At 45.4% G+C, this 25,006-nt stretch overlaps 2 protein-coding genes and 1 pseudogene across 7 annotated transcripts; all 3 read left to right on the top strand.

Moving 5' to 3' along the window:
* Positions 1 to 742: 742 nt before the first annotated feature.
* Positions 743 to 3,137, top strand: LOC136468573 (uncharacterized; annotated as a pseudogene).
* Positions 3,138 to 11,421: 8,284 nt separating this feature from the next.
* LOC136471120 (myosin-2-like) lies at positions 11,422 to 13,567 on the top strand. Of its 6 annotated transcripts, none has more exons than XR_010761928.1 (5): positions 11,422 to 11,852; positions 11,965 to 12,186; positions 12,276 to 12,684; positions 12,754 to 12,966; positions 13,051 to 13,567. XR_010761928.1 is itself a non-coding variant. In XM_066468850.1 (4 exons), exons 1-4 carry the CDS (start codon positions 11,583 to 11,585, stop codon positions 12,762 to 12,764), a joined length of 876 nt encoding a protein of 291 aa, XP_066324947.1. In that variant the 5' UTR covers positions 11,422 to 11,582; the 3' UTR covers positions 12,765 to 13,567. The 6 variants fall into 6 exon arrangements, 4 of the variants coding, with proteins under 4 accessions (XP_066324947.1, XP_066324946.1, XP_066324945.1 ...); XR_010761929.1 differs by having other exon boundaries at positions 13,025 to 13,567; XM_066468850.1 differs by having other exon boundaries at positions 12,276 to 12,648; positions 12,754 to 13,567.
* A 2,503-nt stretch (positions 13,568 to 16,070) lies between these two features.
* Positions 16,071 to 18,491, top strand: LOC136471119 (F-box protein At5g03100-like). Its single transcript, XM_066468846.1, has 3 exons — positions 16,071 to 17,282; positions 17,364 to 17,525; positions 17,630 to 18,491. The coding sequence occupies exons 1-3, from the start codon at positions 16,311 to 16,313 to the stop codon at positions 17,993 to 17,995; spliced, it is 1,500 nt and encodes a 499-aa protein (XP_066324943.1). The 5' UTR covers positions 16,071 to 16,310; the 3' UTR covers positions 17,996 to 18,491.
* Positions 18,492 to 25,006: the final 6,515 nt, after the last annotated feature.

The following is a 25,006-nucleotide window of genomic DNA, read 5'->3' as shown; positions in this document are numbered from 1 at the left end:
AGCGTCGAACGAGGAGCGAGCGGGTGCCCTCTACCACGACGAGCTCCCCCACGGTGGCCCACCTCTCCCACGGCCAGCTCCCCCACGTCCTGCCTCTCCCCGCGCGCTACCTCTCCCCTACGCGTCGTCCTCTCCAGATGTGCGCGCGCCCTGCCTTCCATGGTTGAATTTGCTAGGGTAACAAAGAGCAATCAAAATCCCCATGGACTGCAAATGGAGTGACCTCATTCGGTATGATTCCTCTTTCTTTCGGTGTTTGTATTGTTCAAACTTAGTTTGGGAAGCCAATACAGTGACCTTGTCAAAAAAATCAATTTCTCCGGGCCTCGATGCGGAGCCTGAGGTTAGTGTAGATGCAGCAGAATAAATTGGAGATGTTGGTAGCAATGATAAGCCTGTAGAACAGGAAACATGTGATGTCCTTGGTAGTTCACAGGCTATAGAATGTTATGGAGGTGTTGATTGAGACAGACTGCAGATTGTTGATACAGTTGATGAAGAGGGTGAGGGTGTGCTAGATATAATTGAAGAGGATCAGTTGTTCTGTCTTTTAGGTTTGAGAACTGATGATGATCAGCACGATAGGCCTAGTGAGGCTGAGTCTCATGCTGCTGCTGAGAGGGACAGCGTAGCTGGAAATAGAACTGCTGACATTGATATTGACATAACTTGTGTTGCAATTCCTATTAATGATCACGTACTAGGGGAAAGACTCTATGCTTATGATCCTAACAGGCCATGTATGGATATTGACACCGTGTATCCAAACATGAAGGAGTTTAGACCGGCTATGAAACAATTTGCAACAAATGAGGAGTTTGAAGTGCACTTAGTCAAAACAAATAAGAAGAGATATATTACTGATTGCAATGCAGATGATTGCCCTTGGCATATTAATGGGCGAACATAACCTGATGAGATGATCGTCAAGGTGTATAACTTTTGCTAACTGTATGTCACCATTTTTTTTGGTTGTAAATATCTAATATTCTGGCTATTGGCTTGTTGCATGTTACAGCTTTGATTGCTCTGCATACTGCGCAAGGAGGAGGACCACCACTCCATCAAGTGCCTGGGTGGCATCAAAGGTCATTCATCACCTTAAGAAGGATTCCACCATAGGCACCAAAAACATGCAGAACTGCTATAAGATGAGCACAAGTGTCAGATTCACTATAACACCGTATGTAAGGGAAGACAGATTGCCTTGGAGGAGTTGTTTGGCAGCTGGCAACAGAACTTCCAAATGTTATTCAATTGAAGGGCAGAGGTACTGCAGCAATCACCTGGAAGTGTCATTGAAATTGACATAAAGCAGGTAGATGAGAAATTCTACTTCCATAGATTTTTTTGTGCATTAAGTCCTTGCATTGATGGTTTTTTGGAGGGTTGTAGGCCTTATGTTAGCATAGACTCAACAACACTTAATGGTAGATGGAATGGGCATATGGCTACAGTACTACTATAAATGGTCACAATTGGATGTATCCACTTGCTTTTGGTTTCATAGATGGTGAGACAATAGATAATTAGACATGATTTATGAGTCAGCTACATAAGGTCATAGGACACCTACCAGTATTTGCTATTTGCACCGATGCATGCAAAGGGTTAGAAAAAGCAGTAAAAGATGTGTTCTCTCAAGCTTAACATAGAGAATGTTTTAGGCATCTAATGCAGAATTTTATTAAAAGATTTGGGGAAGATATTTTTTCAAAGATGTATCATGCAGCAAGAACATATAGGCCTCAAGTATTCAGTTATTTCTTGAACCAAATTGTAACAGCTAGCCCTGATGTATTGGAATGGCTTTAAAACCATCACAAATTGTTATGGATGAGAAGTGCCTTCAACCCTGAAATCTAAGTATGACTATGTTACCAACAACCTTGAAGAGAGTTTCAATAATTGAATCAAAGATTGGAAAGACCTACCTATAGTTGAGCTTGCTTACAAGATTAGAGAGATGATAATGACACTATAGAACAAGAGACGTGCAATTTTAGAGAAGCTTTATGGTAGGATCCTACCTGCAGTACTACAACAATTAAAAGCAAGGACTAGAGGTTTAGGAAGCCTAACAGTTGTGAAGGCAGGTGCTTTTGCTGTAGAGATACATGACACAACCAGCACACATAACAGGCATATTGTCAAGTCACATTTGCATGAATGTACCTGTGTTCAGTGGCAGCACACTGGAAAACCTTGTCAGCATGCCTTGGTCCTCGTAACAACACAACAAAGTTCTGATGTTAAGATGGAAGACTTTGTTTATGATTATTACTCAGTGGAGAGGTTCAAGAATGCTTATAAGAGACTGATAGAGCCACTTCTAGATAAGACCCAGTGGCCTGAAGTTGTGCTTGACTTTGCAGTTAACGCCCCATTAGCTACAAGACCTGCTGGAAAGCCTAGAAAACTGCGAATCAAAGGATGTCTGGAGGGGGGAAGTGGTGGCATGAGCAAAAAAGATACAAAGGATGCTGCCAATCAGGCCGATAAGGATGCAGAAATAGAAGCTAAGGAAGATGCTAAGGGAAAGAGACAACTAATTGCAGGAAAAAGAAAGTGCAAGTGGTGCGGTGAATTGGGTCATGGAGAAACTAGCTAAAAGTGCAAGCTAAATGGGACAAAGAAAATGTAGCATCTTTTTTTTCTTCATTTTATTTATTTATTGATTGCACCATGTTGTTTTAAATTTTTTTACTATTTTCCTCCCTGCAGGAAAAGGAAGCCCAGGAAAAACACTACTAGATATGGGCCAAATGCTAAAGTCCCAACAAAAAGGGCAAAGAAGCAAGATAAGGAGCCTGAAAACCCTACTGTGCAAGCTGAGAATGACATTGTGCACGCTGAAAATGCAACTGTGCAAGTTAAAAATGCAACTGTGCAAGCCATGAATGATACTGCTATAGTCCCATTTGTTCAAAAAAATCAATTGTAGTAACCAACCCCACCAAACCGACCAATGAAACAATCTTGCAAGACAACCCAATTAGGCTGATAAGAAGGTAAAGACAGTAATGTCAGCCATCTATACTTCCTGAAAGTTGCAATGTTCAGTTACTTAATTTTGTTCCTTTTTTCAGCCACTTGGTATTCTTGATGGGAGAAGGCACAGATGGCCAACCTACTGATGGGTCGCCCAACACTACTCAAGGAACACGAAGAGAACGACACCGAAGAAGTTGGTCCCAAGGAAAATGAAAAAAAAAATCTAAGAACCGGTGTCATTTTCATAACCTGTGTGTGTTCTGTATGAGTTTGTGAACCTTTTTCATTTGAAAACATATGTGCTACCAGACTTGTGTGTTTCTGAAACTTAATTGTATGTTGTTACTACTACTGCAAATGGTAGGAGCAGAGAAGTGTTTAGTGCCATTTTGATACATTGGCACAACTGATACATTTTGATAACAAGTACACAAGATTCACCCACTCTTGACAATTGCATACAAATTGCTAACTAACACAAGTCCACAAACAAGAATCAATCATTTCAGCAACATTACTATCTCCCTAAAATGCTTAAGTTGTTCTTCCTGGCTTGATTCTCCACAGTTCGCCTTGTTTTCGACAATTAGGACTTGTTGCGGCAACTTAGTAGACTCGAAAACAGATTGATAATCTGAAGGCACCAATTTTTTGTCAACCAAGTATTGCTCATACCCCTCTTCCCACTCCTAAGATGGACAACCAACACCTTCTCTTTGTCGCCAAATAAAGGGAAACCAATCAAATCGACTCAGTTATCAAATCACACAAAATTTACAGTTAGGTGTTCTCACCGTTCGAGTTGGACAAATGTAGAACTGGCGGCCGTAGTTCTTGTCCGTCTTCGTTGTCAAGACCTTGAGAAACCGACACTTACATTACTCGCAATGAACAAGAGGGAGTTCATTGTTTGAAATTCTTTGGCTTCGAGGTACTGAGTACCTGCTGTTCTCCATGGCCGACCTTGGAGGCGTCGCTGCCGTGCTGTACTCCATGGCCGACGGGGAGGCGCTACCATGGGGCGCAGGCAGTGGGGACGCTGGGGGCGCTCGCCATGGGTGGGGCGCTGGGCGCTAGGGGCGTTGGGTCGCTCGCCGTGGGTGGGGGTGGGTGCTCGCCGTGGGGGGGGGGGGCTTGCCGTGGATGGGGGGTGCTCGTCGTGGGGGTGCTCGCTCGGTGCTCGGAGAAGCAGCAGCAGCCTGCTCGCCGTGGGTGGGGGCGCTGGGGCGTGGGGGGCTCACCGTGGGTGGGGGGTGCTCACCGTGGGGGGGCTCGCTCGGTGCTCGGAGAAGCAGCAACAGCCAAGCTCGATACATTTCTGCGCCCCTCCGTTCCATCCGTGCAAGCACCGATGAAAGAAAGAGGAAAGGGACAGGCGCATAAGAGGAAGAAAAGGGTTCCAAAGTCATCGGATAGCATTCTCGCGGATGGGTCGCGTTTTGTAATGGCTAGGTGGCGAAGCCCCGTTGCGGGATGACAAATCGCCAAAGCCCACTTTCCATAATGGTCGAATTCCAAAAAGCCCGCGCGGTGAGCCGGCACGTTACCGTTTCATCGGAACTGGTTCAGAGTTAAGAGGGATACCGGGGTTCCACTTTATTGATGGCACAACTTGGGCCTTGTTTAGATGCAAAAAATTTTGCAAAATGAGTATTGTAGCGTTTTCGTTGTTATTTGACAAATAGTATTCAATCATAGTCTAATTAGGCTTAAAAGATTCGTCTCGTGGATTTCGTCTAAACTGTGTAATTAGTTTTATTTTTTATTTATATTTAATGCTTCATGCATGCGTCCAAAGATTCGATGTGACGGGGAATGTGAAAAATTTTGTAAAATTTTTTGTAAACTAAACTGGACCTTGTCTGCTTGTCCAGCAGCCAAGCTGTCTCTCACATTTTTTTTATACCAAACGGATAAAAATGTACCAGTCTTCAACTCTCACAATTGTCGAGTAGAGTTTCTGAAGGCCTAATGGGGCTGGAAAATATCAATTTCTCTCCACTATAAAAAGTTATTTTACTAAATATTTTCTTAAAATAATTTTAGTTTTAGCAGTGGAGCTTCTTGTGAAGCTGAAACAAAAATATCATTAAAAGTAGAGTTATACCAAACGAGTCAAACGTAAGGCCCGTTCGCTGGTCTGAATCTTGGCTGAAACTGGCTAAAAAATACTGTTTCGGCTGAATTATTGTGAGAGAAAAATACTATTCCAGCTGAAAAAACAAGCCGAACAAACCGAATATGGGGTAAATCGAACGGGGCCTAAGTTTGATAAAAAATGCAATCTCTCATGTCTAGATCTACAAAAAGCTGAGCATGTCTATCCAACACCTTGACTGTTTAGGGAGCTCCTAGCACTTGATTTTTTGCCATGCATTTACACTACCTTTTAACTATACTCTCTTCGTCTCAAATTATCTATCGCTTTGGATTTCCGTGTCATAAGTTTAACTCGATTTGTATAAAATACGTACAACATTTGTATCTTTAAATAAATTTATTAGAACAATACTAATAAAAAAAACTGGAGTAATTTCAATAGCACAGAACATTGTACTAGGAAACTAACATTCACAATGCAAAATTTTCTTGCAGTGTCCAGAAAAAAAAATGACCAATCATCCGCCATCTTCCTCTCTCGTCTCAAGATTGTTTGTGCAGAAACCACACGAAGCCTCCCGAGCAGAGCTGGACTCATCGGCCTGGCGGATGCCGTACTGCCCCCTTCATGGGGACAGCTAGCGAAGCCTCTCCCGTGCGGCCGTGCCTTGTGCAGTCTCCGCGAGAGTGCGAGCGAACCAGGCCCTGACATTGACCCAGCCCCAGTCGTGGCCGGAGAGGTAGCAGCATTCGTCCGCGACGTCCTCTAGCTTGAAGGCGGTGTCGCGAACCTGCTCGATCCACTCCGCGGCGAAGACGTCCGTGCCTCTGAGGGAATCGACGATGCGGAGGAAGGCGCGCAGGAGATCCAGATCCTGCGCGGTGGCGGCGATTTCCGAGCGGACGCCGAATAGGGGCGAGAGGCCGACCCAGCTTGCGCGTGAGGAGGAGCGGCGTCCTCCACGGCGTGCGTGCTTGCGGCAGCAGCGACCGGGCGCGGCGGCCGGCATCTACGAGGCCGAGGCGGGTCGCGAGCGGCCGCGAGCGAGTGGGCGTCGAGCGGTGGTGCGCGGACGGAGGGAACAGCCAAGCAGGGGCGCGCGAGGGAAATTGGCGGCAGCGGCGCAAGGGATCCGGACGAGAGGAAGAAACGAGCTGAGTCTCCCATCGCTGATTCCGTCGTTTCTTAGCGCATCGGTACAAGAGACACTCGGTTTCGTTTGAAGAAAGAGGCTTTTTCTTCTGTACCATTAAAAAAGATGGTCTTTTTCTACGGGCCACTAAAAAGTTCGAACTTACCTAGGTGCCATGACACTTTATTTCTTTGTCCCTCAAGCCATTCCGTCCATTTTCACTGGTAACGGTGTGTAACGGCGACGAGAAAAGACCGAAGTGCCCTCAGTCAAGGGAGGATGAGTGAAATTGCTGTTTGCCCTATGTGCCACTCCCTGACCACGCAACGTCAAATTTCCTTATATCATGAAATATACCTTTATAATAAAGTTATTTAAAGCTATAAATATCTATATAACTAGTCAAATTTAAAAGAGTTTAACTATTTGATGCACATAATGTGAATTTATCTTCAATGAGCGGGAAAACAAAAACAAAGGATGGAAGTATTTAAAAATTTTGTTGAAAAAAATTATTGGCGGGATCTGTTTTCCTCAAAAAATTATATGTTTCTACCAATACGAAAATATATAACAAGGTTTTTGGAGTTCCTCGAACATCATGAAACGTCTGTTTAGACCTGATCAAACGCCAGGTAAGGTCGACTTGAGTTAAAATATTTGATGTAAGCCCGACCTAACGTATGGGTAGGTCTAGTGGTATCAGGCTATTTCTCAGGTTTTTAGGGCAGTCCCAACGAAAGAAACTAGTAGTTTTTATAATATAGGATATCGCACAAAAAAATACTGCTTTCCAACCCATAGTTTCTATGAGTAATAACTATTTTCTCTTTCTCTCTTCAACTCTATCTTTTTCTCCAATGGGAGTGCGACACGAGCTCCCTAGAAACTGGTGGTTTCTCCCTAATGACATTTCATGGTTTCTTGGTGCATTGGGTCAAGAGTAGACCTGGTTTCTTCATGAAGAAACCATTTCTATATTTTTTGCTCTCTTTCTTCATTAATTACGTTGCCATGTCAGCATTTTACCTACGTGGCAAGTCATTTAATGAGGATAGAAACCATCATCAATGCATCATTGGGATTGCCCTTATACTTTATAGGTTGAGGTTTTTTAGTTGGATTGGTAAATTGGTTGAAAATAATGACCTGAACTCAACTCGATGTACCGGCAAATCGGATTGGGTCGAGTTTTTATCCGACAAGTTGGGTTGGCCGGATTGGTTCGAGTTTTTATGAGATGGGTTGAGTTGACCGGTCGAGTGACCCATAACCAGGTCTAATTTCATTGGTTGTAGGTACGGTAATGTGGTACCTGTTGCACGGGAAGGCAAACCGAGATTTGTTTGGTTCAGTTTTTTAGTGCCTTGCAGCCGGGCGGGAAGCGATAACGTCGTGATCGGTTACAGGCCGTCATCTGATAACGTCGTGATCGGTTACAGGCCGAAGCAACCAAACAACAAGCAACGAGACCCATTACCGTTGTTAACTGATTACAGGCCATGAAGGCCGAACCAAACAGCACCTTAAATCAAATGATCGTGTAACAGTGTTCATGAGAAGCGTGACCTGTTTCCCGAATGTACTAGTGTTTTTCTATATATTTAAATAAATTTAAAAATATTTGACTCATGAACGAGTGAGATACTACTCCGCAGTGGCGGATGCACGATGCGGGATAAGGAGGGCTAAAACAATGGAGATGTTGATTTGCATGAAGATATAATGGTGAAATCAAGTTTTCGCTAAAAAAACAAGTCGAAATACTGTTCCGGCTGATTTGTTGGGAGAGAAAAACATTGTTTCGGCTGAAAAAGATGGATTAGAAGAGAAGCGAACATGGCCTATATAGAAAGTAAGTGATCTATTTTCAATTTTACTCTAAGCTATAAGATGTTTTTATAAATGGTACTGTATATTTATTTATTTAGGTTTCTTTCGGTACCAAGATGGCAAGATCCATCGTTCCCTGAATCCCCTGTATGGCTGTACTCTCACACTCATCATCACAGGGAAAAAGAAAGAAAGGCAGAATAGAAGAGAAAGAAAGCCATCCGGTTTGTCTTCTCCAGCTTCCACCGTCCACTCCACTGCAGTGCAGCACTTCTACAAAAAAAAAAACACTGTCAAGCATAGGGCTGCACAGCATATTCCCCCAGCCGGCCAGCCCCCACACGGCCCCAGCATCAGATATCAGATTAAAAAAAGCGTCTTGACCTGCGTGATCAGAGAGTGGCACACAGGGCAAACGACAATTTCACTCATCCTCTCTTGACCGAGGATACTTCGGTCTTTTCTCCTCGCTATTACACACCGTTACCAGCGAAAATGGACGGAATGGCTTGAGGGGCAAAGAAATAAAGTGTCATGGCACTTAGGTAAGTCCAAACTTTTTAGTGACCTGTAGAAAAAGGTCATCTTTTTTAATGGTACAAAGGGAAAAGCCTCTTGAAGAAACGGTTTCGTTACGAAGAAACCAGATTCAAAGATTTTTGCCATGATATTAATTATATATCATAAATATTAATATTTTTTAATATATTTTTTTTGTTAAAGTTGTTTCTCAAAAAGTGAAAACAATAGATATTTTAGAACGGATGAAGTATTTATATTGTTTTTATTACTATATTTAACATAACTTATTACATATCTCAGACAAATATATGTAAATTTTTTCAAAAAAAATATAAATTATTTATATGGAATGCAGACATCAGAGAAATATATGCCAAATTATGCACAAATGTCATCAAATTCTTCACAAATTCCACGGGAGACAACCACCCAACCAGAGCACAGACAGAGAGCAGGCGAGCAGGGGCGGAGGGAGACGCGGTGGTGGCGGCGGAGGGCCGACGGCGGCGGCGTGGGGCGACCTGGGGGGTCACGGCGGAGGGAAGAAGGATGGGCGTCGGGGCCGAAGGGGACGACGACGACGGCGCGGGGGCGACCTGGGGGGCCACGGCGGAGGGGAGAAGGACAGGCGTCGGGGCCGGAGGGGATGACGACGGCGGTGCGGGGGGCGAGCGTCGGGGACGGGGGAGGGAGCGTCGGTGTGGGGACCAGCGGGGAGAATGCGGAGGAGCACTCGCGATCAGGTCACGGGCGAAGGCGAAAGGGCGTCGAGCGAAGTGCCACGGCCTAGAAAAAATCAGGTGTCGGAACCTGTCAAAACAACCGAGTGTCCTGTAGCATTTCTCTTAAAAATAATGTTTTAGGTTGTGCTCAAACCGAGAAAACTTTTATGGACAATGTTGCCTTTGTCCATACCTAAAACTTGCCATGTCCAGTTAAATTAATTGAGGAAAATAAGATTTTTAGGAGAGATGTATCATAGCTAATCGAGAAAAAATCATCCCTTGGATATGTGGGACCTGCATGTCAGAGTCTCACAAAAAATATACCACTCTCTCGTGTCAGCACTGCCGCTCGCTTACACTGCCTCCATCGATCCACAAAGCAGGAACATCGCTCTAGCTATATGCACATGGATAGTAATTTAAGTTGCAAGATTTTAAGTTCGCTTTCTTTAGGCTGAACACAAACGGATACATCTTTTCAACAAAAGATGCATAGCAATATAAACTTAACCGATACTTCTACAACTACCTTTTGCAATTTCCCACTTTACTAATGATAGTGTGTAAGCCTAGACTGTATCCAAAGATTCAGAACAAAAGAGCTCAATCAATCTATACGCGCCGTTGACATTGATATGTAGGGTGCAACCGTCTCCAAGTGATCAAGTTCATCAAGAACTCAGTTATAACTTACCTAGCATTTCTTTGCCATTTTCCTGTAAATGTTTGGTCACTATAAAGTTTTGTGTGCTAATATACAATCTAATTTGCATTGATAAGTATATACTATTTTGTGCAGGAATCAGGCCGCCAGCTCCCAATTGGCAAGAAAGACACGTCATGCTGGGTTGCATAAGGCTTGGTTCAGCAGCATCTGGCACTCATCCAAATACAAGATAGTGGAACATGCCAAATTCTTATGTAAAGGAAGCCGGTGTCAGTCCAGGCGAGCCCCAAATTAAGATTTGCCAAGATCATTGAGACACAACACAAGTGGTGTATTTTGCACATGACTTTTTAGTTTGTTGCATTATTTGTCCTCAGAATGTTTTTTGAAACATGCAAGAGATTTGGTAAAATGTTTGTTCTATGTTGGGAACTCTCATGTTTCGCCGGCTTCAAGTGAAAGCAATCAGAAGTTTGGAGCATAATACTCTGGAATCTTCTAGATGGCCTATTCTTTTTCCCAGTGGCAATATATTTTATTGTCATCTCATTTTTATTTTCCATGCATTTTTTCCCATTGACAATATATCTATCTATATCTCTTATAAAGCTAAACCCCACTACAAGTTTTTTTCAACATGCAAGACATCTACATCATTTCCCACTATCTATCCACATCACCTTCCATTAATAATCATGTTTTCAATCTCTTAATACAAGTTGTTCGCACCATCTTCACTAAGCGTAATTTAATTTTAATATATAAGAAATATAGAGGGCATTCATATATTGCCATTTGTTTTGCCATTACATTGTCTTATAATTCGATCAAATTCTGTTAGTTTTTTTATCGGATTCTTTCATTGTTCACACCATTATTTCCACTAACCACAATTTAATTTCAATATATAAGAAATAAGAGGACATTCATATATTGTTATTTGTTTTGCCATCTCATCATCTTATAATTTGATCTAATTCTGTTAGTTTTTCACTGGATTCTTTCATTGCCTGCTAATTTTTGTAAGAATGGATGTAAGAACATATAGGTTTAATTTATACATGCAACAATTTTATTTTTAGGAAAGTTCCACCAGTAACACGCAGAGTATCATTCTAGTTTTATTGGTTGTTTGATTTGCATTATTAAATATATATAGATGTAACGTTAACACGGGCACTGTACCAGTGATGATAAACATGTTTCCTTTTGGCTGAGGAAGTGTGAAGAGGCCAGGCCTACACCGATGTCTGTGGACTGTGGTTATTCTCAAAGAGATCCTATATTCCCGGATGCTCTCCTCTCCTCTCCTCTCTTCAATAATCCCATCGCTTTGGCTTCCTTTTTTTTTAAAAAAAAAAACATCTCCATGCATGCGCGCATGCACCTTCTCGCTCGTCGATCAATAAACGGCTTCCTATTATCGATGCTGCAGCAACTCGTTGCGAATTCGGCTCTCCTCACCCGAAACTCGTCACGCATCGCGCGCTGGCGCTACGAAATCTTGATGCGATCTGACGAGGATATAAGAATCGGCTCGCGACTACACCCGCGCGCCGCCGTGCCCTTGCCTCGTTTGCATTTCTGCTGTTGTCTAGAACGCCGGCCATGGCGATGTCCGCCCTGAGCTCCCTGGAGGCGATGCTCCACTCTCTGATGCGAGGATCAGGAGGAGGAGGCGGAGGAGGAGCGGGGGGCGGCGATGACGACGACGCGCCCATCGACGACACCCTCGCCTCGCCGCCGCCGCCACTTCCCGCGCGGCCGACTCCGCGAGGCCGGCACCCTTCGCGACCGCGGCGCAGAGTCCGGGTCCAGGTCGCGGGGCCATCGGAGCCTCCGCCGCTGCCGTCGTCTCCTTCACCGTCGCCTATTGAGGTTCCGTCCTTCAATTCACTTCAGCATCGGCCATCATTGGCAATTTTGAAGAATGCACGTGACTGTTCTGTTCGAGGTTACAATGCCTTGTGAATTGTGATCAATGGCGCAGGAACCGGAAGACGCGAGGACGGCGACGGAGGATGTTTCCGCCTTGGTGGTGGAGGAGCTGGAGAGGAAGGCGGTGGAGATCGAGGCGCGGTTGCGGGAGAAGGAGGAGGAGAACGCCGCGCTGAGGCGGCGGATCGAGAGCTACCACATCCGGTGGCTGGAGTACGAGATCAGGACCAAGTCACTGGAGGAAGCCTTCCATGAACAGATGGCCGCTCTGCAGGTTCGCCGGAGTCTCGAACGCTCTGCCAAAAAAAGCTGTATGCATCTGAAACCGTGAACGCTTGCGTATTATATGTGTTCATCATGCAGATGGCTCAGGACGCTGCACGAATAGCCGAAGAGACAGCGTACGATCGCCGCGGATCATCGGAACCCTATACGTTGACGACGGCGGCCGAGGCGGAACCGGTGGTGAGGCTGTGGCACGGCCGGGACCGTCTGTCGTCCGTGGGCGCCAGGCGGAGCGCGGTGGGCCGCCTCGGCGCGGAGTTCCGGCTGCAGAGCCGTACGCTGGATCGCGCCGTGGAGCGGCCGCCGCCGGGGCCGTGGCAGCCGGCGGCATCCCCGGCCGCCACCTCCGCCGACGACCTCAAGAAGCTCAAGGCGCAGTTCCGCGCGTGGGCCAAGGACTACAAGGCCCGGCTGCGCAGGGCCCAGGCCGAGATCGACAGGGACAGACGGCGTAGGGGCAGCTGCTGGATTTGAACGATTTTCACATGTAAAAACATCTCATCTCGCACATGTGCAGTTCTTGTTCGGGTTTCTTTGATGCGAAAATCCTTTTCAGAGCTCCCATGAACGAATTTCATAAAAGCAGATCACCTTTGGATGGAGTAGAAAAAAAGAAATGCGCACGTTATAAGATATTTGCAAATGCCATACAAGAACGCAGATCGAGCAGATGCTGAGGTGCAGTTGCTTTCATCACAGTTTAGTTGTTCAACCACTGGAGTAGCATGCAGCAGCTAAACCCCAGCGCATGATGAGGCTTAGATTTCAGGTGAGAATTTTTACCGGTCTGTTTACTGTACCTGCTTGTTTGATGAAAGCTGCTGCAGGATTTGACGGCTGGGGATAAACACAGGCTGATGGCGCCTTCCGGCCCTGTACCACCTGTGACGGTGTGGCCGATGGAATGGAACAGTGGACAACGAAAGACGCGGCCATTTTCTCCGCAGCGTTAGTGGCACAGCTATTGGTGTCACGTCAGGGAAATATCCAAGACGGCGAGAGGATGAGGGGATGAAGGAGACCGGGCGGAAGGTTCGTCCCGGACATTTTGGCAATGTGTGTGTGTGTGTTACTGTGGAGAATATTTGAAAGTCATTACCATACCACCATCCCCTGCTGAGATCTTGTTTTGTCGTTAAAACGAATTTGAGATTAACAAGAAAAGAAAGCAGGCATCGGCGTGGCTATTGGATTTGGACGGCGCACGTAGATTCTTTCACTCGAGAGTGAAAATTTTCTGGTGTAATGAAAGCGATGGGAAGTACTACCGTCATCGACGTAAACAGCATTTGTCCTTTGAGTATTTACTTGGCATATTGTTGTGGTAGTGGGGAATATAAACGAGAATGAGACGTGTTTGCCTTGTTGGATTGAAAAATAAGTGACTCATATAGGTGCTTTGAGGAATTTGTCAAAGGATAAAGTTGTGGAGGGGGAGGAAAAGGAAATGATTACATGAAAACGTTGATAGTTGCATTACAATCATTAGATCAATTATGATCATATGGCCTGATTGTCAAGATGCTGCTACATGGGATTACCTCACTCTAATATATCCTAGTAGGATGCAGTATCACAATCAACTAAATTGGTGCAACTGTTTTTCATATGATAACCAATGAGTCTATATGAATCTATTTAGACCCGGGATCTTGGTCATATACAGATTGTTTTTTTTTTGGTAAAACAACTCCTCTTCTTCATGCCACACCTCTTCCTCCCAAGGACGCCTTCTTTTTCCGGCCAGCATAACCCCCTGCCTAACGATGGTGTACCACCTACCATAGCCGCTAATGACTCTGCCTCTGCAATCACCATTGTGGCATTCCCACCACCTTTCCTCACCTTGTGATTGCCCATTGTTCCTCTGTAGCGCTCTACGTGATGCATGTGCCCCAATCTATCATCTCGTTGCAGTGTCATCCATTGCTAGGCCGACTTTCCTCATAGCTTCTATGTCCAAGAAACTCTTGAAACACTAAACCTTATTACCTTCAACAAGCATCCTTGGCTGTCATCTTTCTGTGGTCAAGTGATGCATAGGGCATGAAATATATTTAGATTTTCACTAAAATGATCATCATCTGGAAAATATTATGGAAGATGCTCTCTAAAACAAGGAGAGACATAGAAAGGGGAGGAGATAAATATTTATTCTAGAGCAGAATTATGAGTCATCATGTGAGGGAGGCAAGGACACGAAAAGGAGAAACTGTTACACGAGGAGTGCTGGAGCTCGTGTTGAAAAGCTTTTCCTTTAGCAAAAATTATTTATTTTGTGTTTTATATTACCAAAAGAGACACATAAAAGATCCTACGACTCGTAATCTTATGGTGATTTGAATGTAGCACTCATGATTTATGGAGGAAAAATGATACAATAGCTCTATTTTTAGTGATGATGCTACAGTGGGTTAGCCACTGATTGTTTTAATAAATATCTTGGTAGAAAACAACCACAATCAACCAAAAAGCAACTCTTTTTCAAATACAAGGATATTGGTTGCAACCTTTTTTATCTTTTTTTTCTCTACACACTGTCTTCTTTCTCTCCGGCGTCTCTATTTTAGCCTCAAAGCTATCCTAGCAATGGTACCACCCGTGACTTGTCACAACTCCGCTAATTATCCCACCTCTGCTTTCTATCATCAATGCTAGAGCCTCGTCATAGCCACTTGTTACCGCTCCGGACAATGACCATTTCATTCTAATCTAGTCAACTCCTCCACTTAATGCAGTACCACCCATTACCCATAGTCGGGCCTACCTTTCTTATAAGTTTTACGTCCAATAAATTCCTAAAACTCTAAAATTCGGCCCCTTTGGAATGCAGATTTTTTCCATTCCTTATTTTTTCATGAGAAAATAAATCGATTTCTGTAATTTTTTATTATACAATTTGTGTAAAATTCCTACACTCCAAAGAGACCCTTAATCTCCTTCAGCAACTCTTTAGGCCGTCTCTTTCTTTAGACGAGTTATACATAAGGCCGCGTTTAGTTCCGGCCAAAGTTGGCGCCGTCGGAAATCAAGATGCACTGTAGCGCAATGTAACATTTCGTTTGTATTTGGTAATAATTGTCCAAATATTGACTAATTAGGCTCAAAACGTTCGTCTCGCAAAGTACAATCAAACTGTGCAATTAGTTTTTGATTTCGTCTACATTTAGTACTTCATGCATGTACCGCAAGTTTGATGTGACGGAGAATCTTCTTTTTGCATAGTGCCAAATTCAGAAAATTGGGGAAACTAAACATGGCCTAAGTCATGAAGAGCTACAAAAGTGCATATAGATATAGTAGATTTTAGCTAAAGGGATCATAAAAAACACATGGAAGATCCTCTCAAAAAACAAGCAGGAGCACTAAAGAAGGGAAGAAGTATTTCTTGCTCTCGCAGAAGTAGCAGGCATTTTATTTGAAGGCTCAAAACTAGCCGGCATTTTATATGTTGGCTCAAAACTAGCAGGCAAGTATTTCTTGCTCTCGTAGAAGTAGCAGGCATTTTATTTGAAGGCTCAAAACTAGCAGGCATTGAGAAGTGTGCAGAAAGGCAAGCAGAGCAAAAATGGGTGGGAAATGAGAAGGGGGCGGTGCGAACGGCAGCAGGCGAGAGAAAAATGGAGGCGAGGCGCGAGTCCCGCGGGTATGGCCGGCGTGGGCTTGTGGTGCGTGGCTACCCGGCGAAAAGCCGGGATGGTAAAGCAACGTCGCCACTCGCCAGCCCACCGCAAGCGCAAGGCAACGCAACGCAAAGGGGCTGCCGGGCGGGGTCCGACCTCCGACGCGAGCGGGCGGAGGAGCGCGAGCCGGACGACCAGGGCACCACCAGTCCACCACCAACAGCAACAAGTAGCCAGCCAGCCAGAACGCAACACGGCACGCACAGCACAGAGAGAGGGGGAAGCCCGCCCGGCCCGACGCGAGCACAAGAGGCCACCGCAGCGGCCAGGCGGCGAGCGAGACACCTCCACACGTCTCTCCCCCTCCTTCCCTTCTCCTTCCGTTTCTGCTCACACCTCTGTAGCGGAGCCTGACCGAACCCCCTACGGCCCTACCCCCGTGGAATCCTCCCCCGATGCGGCGCCGATAGAGGCCGGCGGAGGAGCGGGAATGGCGGGGCACGGCGAGAAGCGGCGCCGGACGGGAGGGGCCCACGAGGAGCCGGTGGAGGAGGACCGCATCTCGGACCTTCCCGACGTCCTGCGCCTGCAGATTCTCAGCCTGCTGCCGCTCAAATCGGCCATCCGCACCGGCGCGCTCTCCTCGCGGTGGCGCCGCCTCTGGGCGTACCGCTGGCCGGAGCCGTCCTCGGTGAGCATCCGCCTCCCTCCCGGCGGCGGCGCGGCGGGGGCGGTGGCGGTGGCGGCGGCGCGCGCGGAGGCGCTCGCGGGGATTGACCGCCGCGGGCGCCGCCGCGTCGACGGCTTCTCCCTCGCCTTCCATGGCGGGCAGCTCACGCAGGCGGACCTCAACCGCTGCGTCCACTACACGGCGGCGTGCGAGGCCGAGGACCTGCACCTCCGCGTCGACGGCGGCGCGGGCGCCGGCCGGGGCTCGCGCGGGGGCACGCGCCGCCCCGGCATGCTCACCGTGCAGTTCCCCGTGGGGAGCCCGCTGCTCGCGCGCCTGTCGATGCGCGGGCTCAACCTCACGGCCGTCAACAACGCCATGGTCGCCACGCTCGAGGTGATCCACCTCCACTCCGTCTTCCTCACCGACGCCGCGCTGCGCCGGATGGTCGCCGCCTGCCCCCGCCTCCGGGAGCTCGACCTCCGTTACTGCCGCCGCCTGCGCCGCGTCGACTTCAGCAACGTCGGGGTGCCCAACCTCAGGAGCTTCACCGTCGTCGACTGCTCCCGCACCACCGAGCTCCGGGTCCCTGTCGCGCCCCGCCTCCGGTCGTTCCGCTTCAGCGGCGCCTTCCTCTCCAGCAACATCCTCTCTGGTGCCAAGGGCTCTCTTGAGCATCTGTACCTCTGCTCTGGCGGGCCAGAGACCGGCCTTCCCACCACCAACTTGCCCTACGCAGTTCCTCGCCTGTCGAACCTCACTGTCCTCACCCTCTGCAGCATTGCCCTCCAGGTTTGCTCAGGCGTTTGCGCCATTTTCTTTTCAGCACATTTCACTGCCTCTACGCTTATACTTGTTTGCCTTGCCTTGTAGTATGTTTCTTCTTTCACAGCCAAGGCTGTAATGGAGAGCAACCTGCATGGCTTGAGGGAGCTCCATTTGCTCATGTTCGGGATGGCCAACTCCAACCTTGCTGACATCTATAGCTTCCTCAAGACCTGCCCTTGTCCTCAGTTGGAGCGCCTCTTTGTGCAGGTATCTATTTTTTTCTTCTTATTTTCATGAAAAACTGCATTCGATTGCTTAGTTTGTTTATGGATATCTGATCTGTTTCTCAACATGCTCCACTGGACATGCAGCTCCCGACAAACACTGGTGATGCATTCACGGAGAATTTCTTGAAGGTGGCGGAGGAGGACCCACCAAAAGGTGGATTAGAAAACCTTTGCTTAGCCAAGATGACAAATTTCAAGGGGCACCGTAATGAGATGCAACTAGTAGGATTTCTGCTTAGAAAGTCTAGTAGTCTGAATAAACTATTTCTGATTGCTCCTAAGGAGGATCACTCCCAAGGACTCCACAAGATTCAGTCAGATATGCTGCCTGATCTTTTAAAAAAAGAAATATTGCATCTGGAAAGAGCTTCAGCAAATGCCCAGATATTTTTCAGTGAGCCTGATGCTCAGACCCAGCCATTGCATTCGGAGGTCTTTGTCAGGTTTTAGGTTGAAATGAGCAAATGTTGTTGTAGTCCAGTTTCTGCTCCTATAGTTTTAGATTTCTAGCTGTTAGATAACAGACATGGGGAAAAAGTGTCTGCAAGGCATACAGAGTTTGATATATGTTTTCTCTTTGCAATTCATATATTATTATTACTAAAGAAGTCATGCATACTGGTTGAAATGCGAGCTGTTCTGATCTGCCACATTTTCTTCTTCTCATCCCTCTCTTCTCTCCCTGTTTGTGTTCATGAGCTCTTTGGAGTTGGCTTATTATAAGTTGCTGTTGTACACAACTAACCATCTATTGGAACACAACCACCTTCATTTTATCTGGCACCTTTACAATCTGTGTGGAATTATGACTTCTAATCCAGTGAGGTGGATTAGTTTTGTCGTACAATTAAATTGGTAGGTTAGCTATGTAGTTCCAGATAGATATGGAGCATGTGCATGTCTCTTGGTTATTCTAGGAATTGCATTATATTGTTCTTTCCAGGTTTCTTCTAAATATGTATAGTTTCCAAGCTAAGTTTCATATAACTTGTCATCTGTCTTGAGTCATTCCTGTAAAAAGATGCATCAGGGGAATCTTGTAAGACTGTCTTTTTGGGCGGATAGGATTATATTAACTTAGTATATATGGACTCTACATCTGCCTTCTCTGTTTGTTGTATGGGTAAAAATATGGTTGCTTAGATAGCAGTGGCAGCACGGGGCGTGTGTTTTAAATCGATACAATCATATGGATTTCTGTACGCTAAAGCTTTCTTCCATATTGTATCCATGATACTGCACATCTCTAAGGGAACTATCATTTGTGGTCCTTGCATCCTGGTTTTGTCTTGTGTATCTTGCATTGTCTGTATTGTTATCTAGCATCTTGTTATGGACACTGCAGTTCCCTTGGAGTCTTGTAAGAAAATAAATGTAATATTTGGAACCACATATGATTCTTTTTCTTGTAGTTGACGCTCATAAAGGTGACCATGGTTCAGAGCAACAGCTTGACACGAGTAGCTTGAAAATTTCACTGCAATATGTTGATTTTTTCTCGAACATGCAGGAGGACTGCGTATCATTATACTAAAAAGAAAACTGCAATATGTTGATTGTTTTACCTTCATGGCAAAACAACAGACTTGCCTGCCGATGTCATCTGTTATGAATTTATGCCAAAACAACAGAAATTGCATCCTGCTGTTACTGGATGTGTCTGGGATAATTGGATGATTCTGTTTTTTCCCTTCTAATCTTTTTACACAAATGCCTTCGAGATGAATGGTGTGTGTATATTGTGTGGCCCACCTCCTTTGTGTGAGTGTGTGCTCATGTGTGTCTGATTGTCTTAAAATTACCTTCCAGTTTGGTTTGGTGTGGCTACTATAACCAGTATAATTTAGTATTGACTTTGTGCAGATGCAGATGTGTAAGTGAGCTTTGCTACTTAGTAATTTATGTTTTTTGAGCCTACTGGAAATTTGAGATGACGCACTGCCAGAAGTTCTGCATTATTTCAATCAGTAATGCTATCTTGCTCGTTGGTCAATTTCCTTGTGCCTAGTGCTGTTTTTTTGGGGCTGTGTGTATTTTTCTTCCTCTTAGGCAGTTTCTTGTCCTGTTTGGTGGGCAGCTTGGGGGCAACCTTTGTGCTTGACGCTTGCCTGCAACACCTGGAACACCTCTGTTTCTACTTAACTGAATGGCAGAGCTCCTGCCTTTTTTGTTAAAAAAAATAATATATAGTTGACAGTCTGTTGTTGATACTATTGGTTTACATCCTTAAAATGCTATACCTGGTACTGGTAAGGAGGTGTAATTGTTTTTGTTCAATGTTTAGGTCATTGAGTTTTAGTGGTGGAGCTAGACGAGATGAAATGCTGTGGTTTTCTTAACTAGCTTTGTAGGATGGAGCCACTGAAGTACTTCCTGGGGTGTACCTTGGCGGTGAAACCATCTTTGTGGAAATTCTATGGTGCTCCTTTTGTGAAGTGAAAGCCATATCACCTTAGTGCTTTGCACTTTTGCCTTATCCTTCAAAGTTCAAACCATGCAGAGCTATAGAGCCACACAGCATAGTGAAATGATATGGATAATGTTGGTAAAGGTGTCCAGTATCTTTGAGCATTCTTATGCACTTGCATGTTTGAAGCAGTGATATTCGTGCATAACCTTCATATTTTGAATTTGGTCAATTATTTTTGAAACTTAAGGCTGCCTAATGATGTCCAGGTACAAGGAATCATACTTGATGTGAAGTTGTGGAAATGGATTTTTTATTTATGCAGCTTAGTGTTTGAAGATATATTACAAGTGACAAAATTTATGTGGTTCTGTTGTAAGCAACATGTTGACCACTTGACTATTAATGAGCAATATACCGTTGCTTTTTGACTCAATGCATCTATGTGTACTGCTTCAGATGTGGAAATGTAAGTCAGCATACTCTTTTAGACTTGTTTTAATATCAATAGAAATGCACACTTGGAAGTATACCTTCGGAGCAAGCTGTGTTCAGTAACCACTAAGCATCTTTACTACATTTTAAATACCGACACTGGAACCCACTAGTCTATTGTGGTATCTTCATTAATGCCAGCTTTTTTCATTAATATTTGCTATTGTGTGGTCTGCAATCATTATAGAACAGATTGTTGAAAAAAGTACTTTACCTATCTATTTTCTCTATTTATATTGCCAGCTTGTAAAACACAGGAATAAGAGGATGCTTACAATATCTTAAAAGAGAGTGATATGCATATGCTGCTTCAGAAAAGATCGCTTATGCTGGTGAGGAAAAGAAGGTATATCCTACTTTGTGTAAATTAGTGGTGGGGCTAGTGGGATTGACCTTGCAGTGGAGGGGCATGATTTTATTATTGAACCCTTGTAGATGACTAGATGTATATCCACACTCCAAACTTTGTTAAGACATGTGTTATTCAATCTGAAGGATATGTTGTTTATTTTAAGGGCGGAGACAACTCTTATTTGCAACACTGCCCTTAGCACTTTTGAGTAACTTTCTTGCAACTTCATAAATGATTTTCTATTGAAGGGGCCCGTACGCTTAAGTAATTAACTAACAGGCGTAATGGTGTCTGTGAATAACTGGTCTACCTAGAGTGACTAGAATAACACAGCAGCAAAGCATTTTAGTCTCAAACAAGTTGGGTTAGCAGTAACTATAGAATAACATGAAAGAAATGTTCTCCGAGGATTGGGGGATTTATCGATTTAGGATTCCATGGGTGATGGGCTCTTCTAGTACACAACTTCTGGTTCTATTTTGACCTCAGAGATGAATTTCTTTTTTTGTTCCATTTTTTGTGGTACAATTGTTGCTGCAGTCTCAATATATTTCCTGTGTGTTAGTTTTGGGCTTGAGCTTTATGTAATTCTTTGTGAGAGACTACCATAACCAAAGTATAGTCCCATTGTGAGTGTTGACCTTCATGCCATTATTTATACGATATGAATAACTCTAGATTTTAGAAGATCCGTAACCCAACTTTTATGATGCATCTTTTTCACAATTAGAGGTCATTGGGTCCAGTTTGGTAAATGAACATACATTATTACACCTAAACATTGAATTTGACATGGACATACTGATTTAGCTTTTACATAGCAGTTTTATGAAGAATTGAAAAAACTTGAGATATATTCAGATGTCTGTAAAGTTTGGCAATCTGCGTCTGCACTATCTAGTATTCAGGTGTGTCGGCCGTCTTCAAGTTCTATCTTGTCCTTCCTGTCATTTCGGCATAATGTGTTTATGATCCTGCACTCATGTTTCTAACGTTTGGTGGTCAGATGAATGCTTATATGGTCCTGCACTCTATTTTAAATGTTTGGTAAACAAATGTTCCATTTTTACTGAAGGGAAGTTCTAACTTTTTAGAGAGTCTGAGTGTAGTGAGAACCAATCATATCTCGGATGATGAAATGCCAATGCATATGACATGGATCGTGGATGTTTAGGCTGCTGCTCTTGGGCTTCCCTTATTTTGGACTTTATGCACCTACTAGACAGGGTTATTAGCATGGTGATACAACGTGGTTGTCTACTGCAATGGCGCTCAGGTGGCTTCTACTTCCAAACTTTCCAAGAGCATCTATGGTAAAATCATGATCAGTTACACATTTTTAGTATGCACTAATGCATTCCGAACTTCTCTTAAATTTCCTTTTGTCCTTTCTTAGTACATGCTTTTCGCTGGTCCTTCTATTCCGCTACACTGTAACAGTATCTGTGTGGCCAATCAGACTTTTTGGTCTGTGATACTAGTGGGGTGGGGGGTCTGTGTTCAGAATTAAGGCTGCATTTATTTGTATTCTTCATTGTCTAGTCCTTGGCCTATGTGCTACAGTCTTGGAGGACTACATGCCCATTTTATTATAATTACTGATTTAACAAATAGTCCTACCCCATCCACAAAGTTGCGAGCATAGCATGGAGTGCATGACCAATCTATTATAATTACTGAATTAGCAAATAGTCCTACACTCCTACCCCATCCACAGTCGCTAGAGCATAGATTGTTGGTTGATGCCTAACTTATTAGCCATGAAGTGTGGCTGCCAAAAAGAGTGGCCCTTGTTTTTTTAGCCGGAACAGTGTTTTTCTTTCGCAACAAATCAGCCGGAACAGTGTTTCGACTTGTTTTGTCAGCAAAGCGAACGGAGCCATTGTGGCAAGTTTGGGACAAAAATGAGCCAATGGCATGTAGCAAGGGGCTACAAATTGTTTGGCAAGCTGTAGTTATGGCATGAACCAAAGGTATGCCTATAGTGTGGCGCACTGGAGTGGGAAGGTGTGGCTACCAACAAACAGGCTACAAGTAGAGGCTATAAATACGAAGCTGTAAACTAAAAATTATGGGATTCCATCTATGCTTTTTTAGCGTGTGTTTGGTCCGGGGACCGTGGGTTGGGTTGGGTTGGACCCATTCTGTATTTGGTTTGAGGGATATGGTTGTCCCATATTTTCTGTTTGTTCTAGAGATTAAAGATGTGGGTTGAAATCCCTGACGGATGGCCCCCACGCGTCAGCCTTTTCCACCTTCTCCCCATCTTCCTCCTTACCCATCCCGCGTGCGCCGTCGGGCCTCGCCTCCCGCCCCCCGCCCGCGACTAGTCACCGTGGCCTAGGCTCGCGAGCGCCGCCACTCAGCTCTGCCCGCAACTGGTCACCGCAGTACTCCTCTTGCTACACCATCTTTTAGGCTATTTGCTCACGCTTGATTTGTTCCCTTCAGCCATAGCTGTAAACTAAAAGTTATATTGGAGGTTACCGATAAACAGGATATACATACAATAGATCAGACCAAATTCTAAATAAATTTGAACAATTTGAAAATAAAATATTGATTAAACAATGCCTTTTCCTATAGGAGACCGATACCCTGAAATATATATGGGACAATTGTCTGTTGAACATCCAAAGTGATGGTACTTCATTGGTGGATACCCACTTTGGAGCATTTTGCCAAAAGATACTCTGGTTTGGTGAAATTAGGCCATAAGACACAGCAGACCGGTTGCAGCCGGTTGAGGAGAGAGAACAGCGGTGAAATGACATTCTTGCCCCTGCCGCTTTCTTCTTCCTCTCTCCCTTTCTCTTTTTCTGTTTCTTGTCCCCGCATTTCAAGCAAACAACAGTGCGTCGCCTCCATTCTCTGACGTTGTCTCGCTCGTCGCTTGCGCGTGCGTGCGTGTAGCGCTGCAGCTGATGACAGCCCAGGGCGTGCGCGCCATCCTGGGGCCGGAGTCCTCCGTCGAGTCCGCCTTCGTCGCGGACGTCGCCACGCGCGCCGAGGTCCCCGTCGTGTCCTTCTCGGTGACTAGCCCCTCGGTGTCCCACTCCGAGGCGCGGTTCTTCGTGCGCGCCGCGCTTAGCGACGTCGGGCCGGCGGAGGCCATCGCCGCGCTCGCCGCCTACTTCGGCTGGCGTCACGTCATGCCCATCTACCAAGACGACGACTACGACACCTTTTTGTGCCGTTCCTCATGGACGCGCTCACGACGGCGCGCGCGGAGGTGCCCTACCGCTACGCGCTGCCCGCCGGGGCGACCAGGGACGCCGTCGCCATCGCGATGTACCGCCTCGAGTCCGAGCAGACGCGCACCTTCGTGGTGCACGCGCGCCCGGCGCTCGCGGAGCTCGTCTTCACCGCCGCCGTGGAGGCCGGGATGATGGCGGAGGGCTACGCGTGGGTCATCACCGACGGGCTCACGGGCCTCCTCGGCTCCATCCACCCGCCGTAGGGCGTCATCGGGCTCGTGTTCCGGATCCAACTTTCGAGGGCCTCGTGAAAGCTCTAGTTTGGTTTTGGTTAATTGATGAAACCCTAAGTGCTAACCTAGTTTATCAAGATGATTATGAGATAGGTAGCACTGCTCCAAGTGATGAAGCAATGACGAAGATCATGACAATAGTGATAGCATGGTGATGATCAAATGCTTGAACTTAGAAAAGAAGAAAGAGAAAAACAAAAGGCTCAAGGTAAAGGTATAAAATGTAGGAGCTATTTTGTTTTAGTGATCAAGACACTTAGTGAGTGTGATCACATTTAGGATAGATAGTCGTACTATTAAGAGGAGTGTAACTCGTATCGGAATGCGGTTATCAAAGTGCCACTAGATGCTCTAACTCATTGCATATGCATTTAGGATCTAGTGGAGTGCTAACACCCTTGAGAATATTTGTGAAAATATGCTAACACATGTGCACAAGGTGTTTGCAGGGTTGAGATTCGGCGCTTTTGGAAAAATGAAATGTCTATTTTCTATTGCGCCGGATGTAAAATTCTTGGTGGTTGGCACATTTGAGCAAGGGTGAAGAAGTTAGAGTTGAAATGGAGTTGGTCGAAATGATGCTGGCGTCGGTCTACTGACCGGACGCTGGGTCACTCAGCGACCGGACGCTGAAAGGCTATGTCCGGTCGAGCTGGCAGAGAGGTCGCCAATTTTGATGTTGCACCGGACGCTGGACCTGAGATGCACCGGACACTG

The sequence above is a fragment of the Miscanthus floridulus genome, chromosome 8, assembly GCF_019320115.1.
Source record: "Miscanthus floridulus cultivar M001 chromosome 8, ASM1932011v1, whole genome shotgun sequence".
Taxonomy (NCBI): Eukaryota; Viridiplantae; Streptophyta; class Magnoliopsida; order Poales; family Poaceae; genus Miscanthus; species Miscanthus floridulus.
This window is presented reverse-complemented; position numbering and strand designations above follow the sequence as displayed.

Coding starts and splice junctions, on each gene's coding strand:
- LOC136471119 (XM_066468846.1), top strand. CDS start 16,311: ATGGCGGGGCACGGCGAGAAGCGGCGCCGGACGGGAGGGGCCCACGAG. Junction 17,283..17,363: donor TCTGCAGCATTGCCCTCCAG/GTTTGCTCAGGC, acceptor CTTGCCTTGTAG/TATGTTTCTTCTTTCACAGC. Junction 17,526..17,629: donor TGGAGCGCCTCTTTGTGCAG/GTATCTATTTTT, acceptor CTGGACATGCAG/CTCCCGACAAACACTGGTGA.
- LOC136471120 (XM_066468849.1), top strand. CDS start 11,583: ATGGCGATGTCCGCCCTGAGCTCCCTGGAGGCGATGCTCCACTCTCTG. Junction 11,853..11,964: donor CTTCACCGTCGCCTATTGAG/GTTCCGTCCTTC, acceptor TCAATGGCGCAG/GAACCGGAAGACGCGAGGAC. Junction 12,187..12,275: donor AACAGATGGCCGCTCTGCAG/GTTCGCCGGAGT, acceptor TTCATCATGCAG/ATGGCTCAGGACGCTGCACG.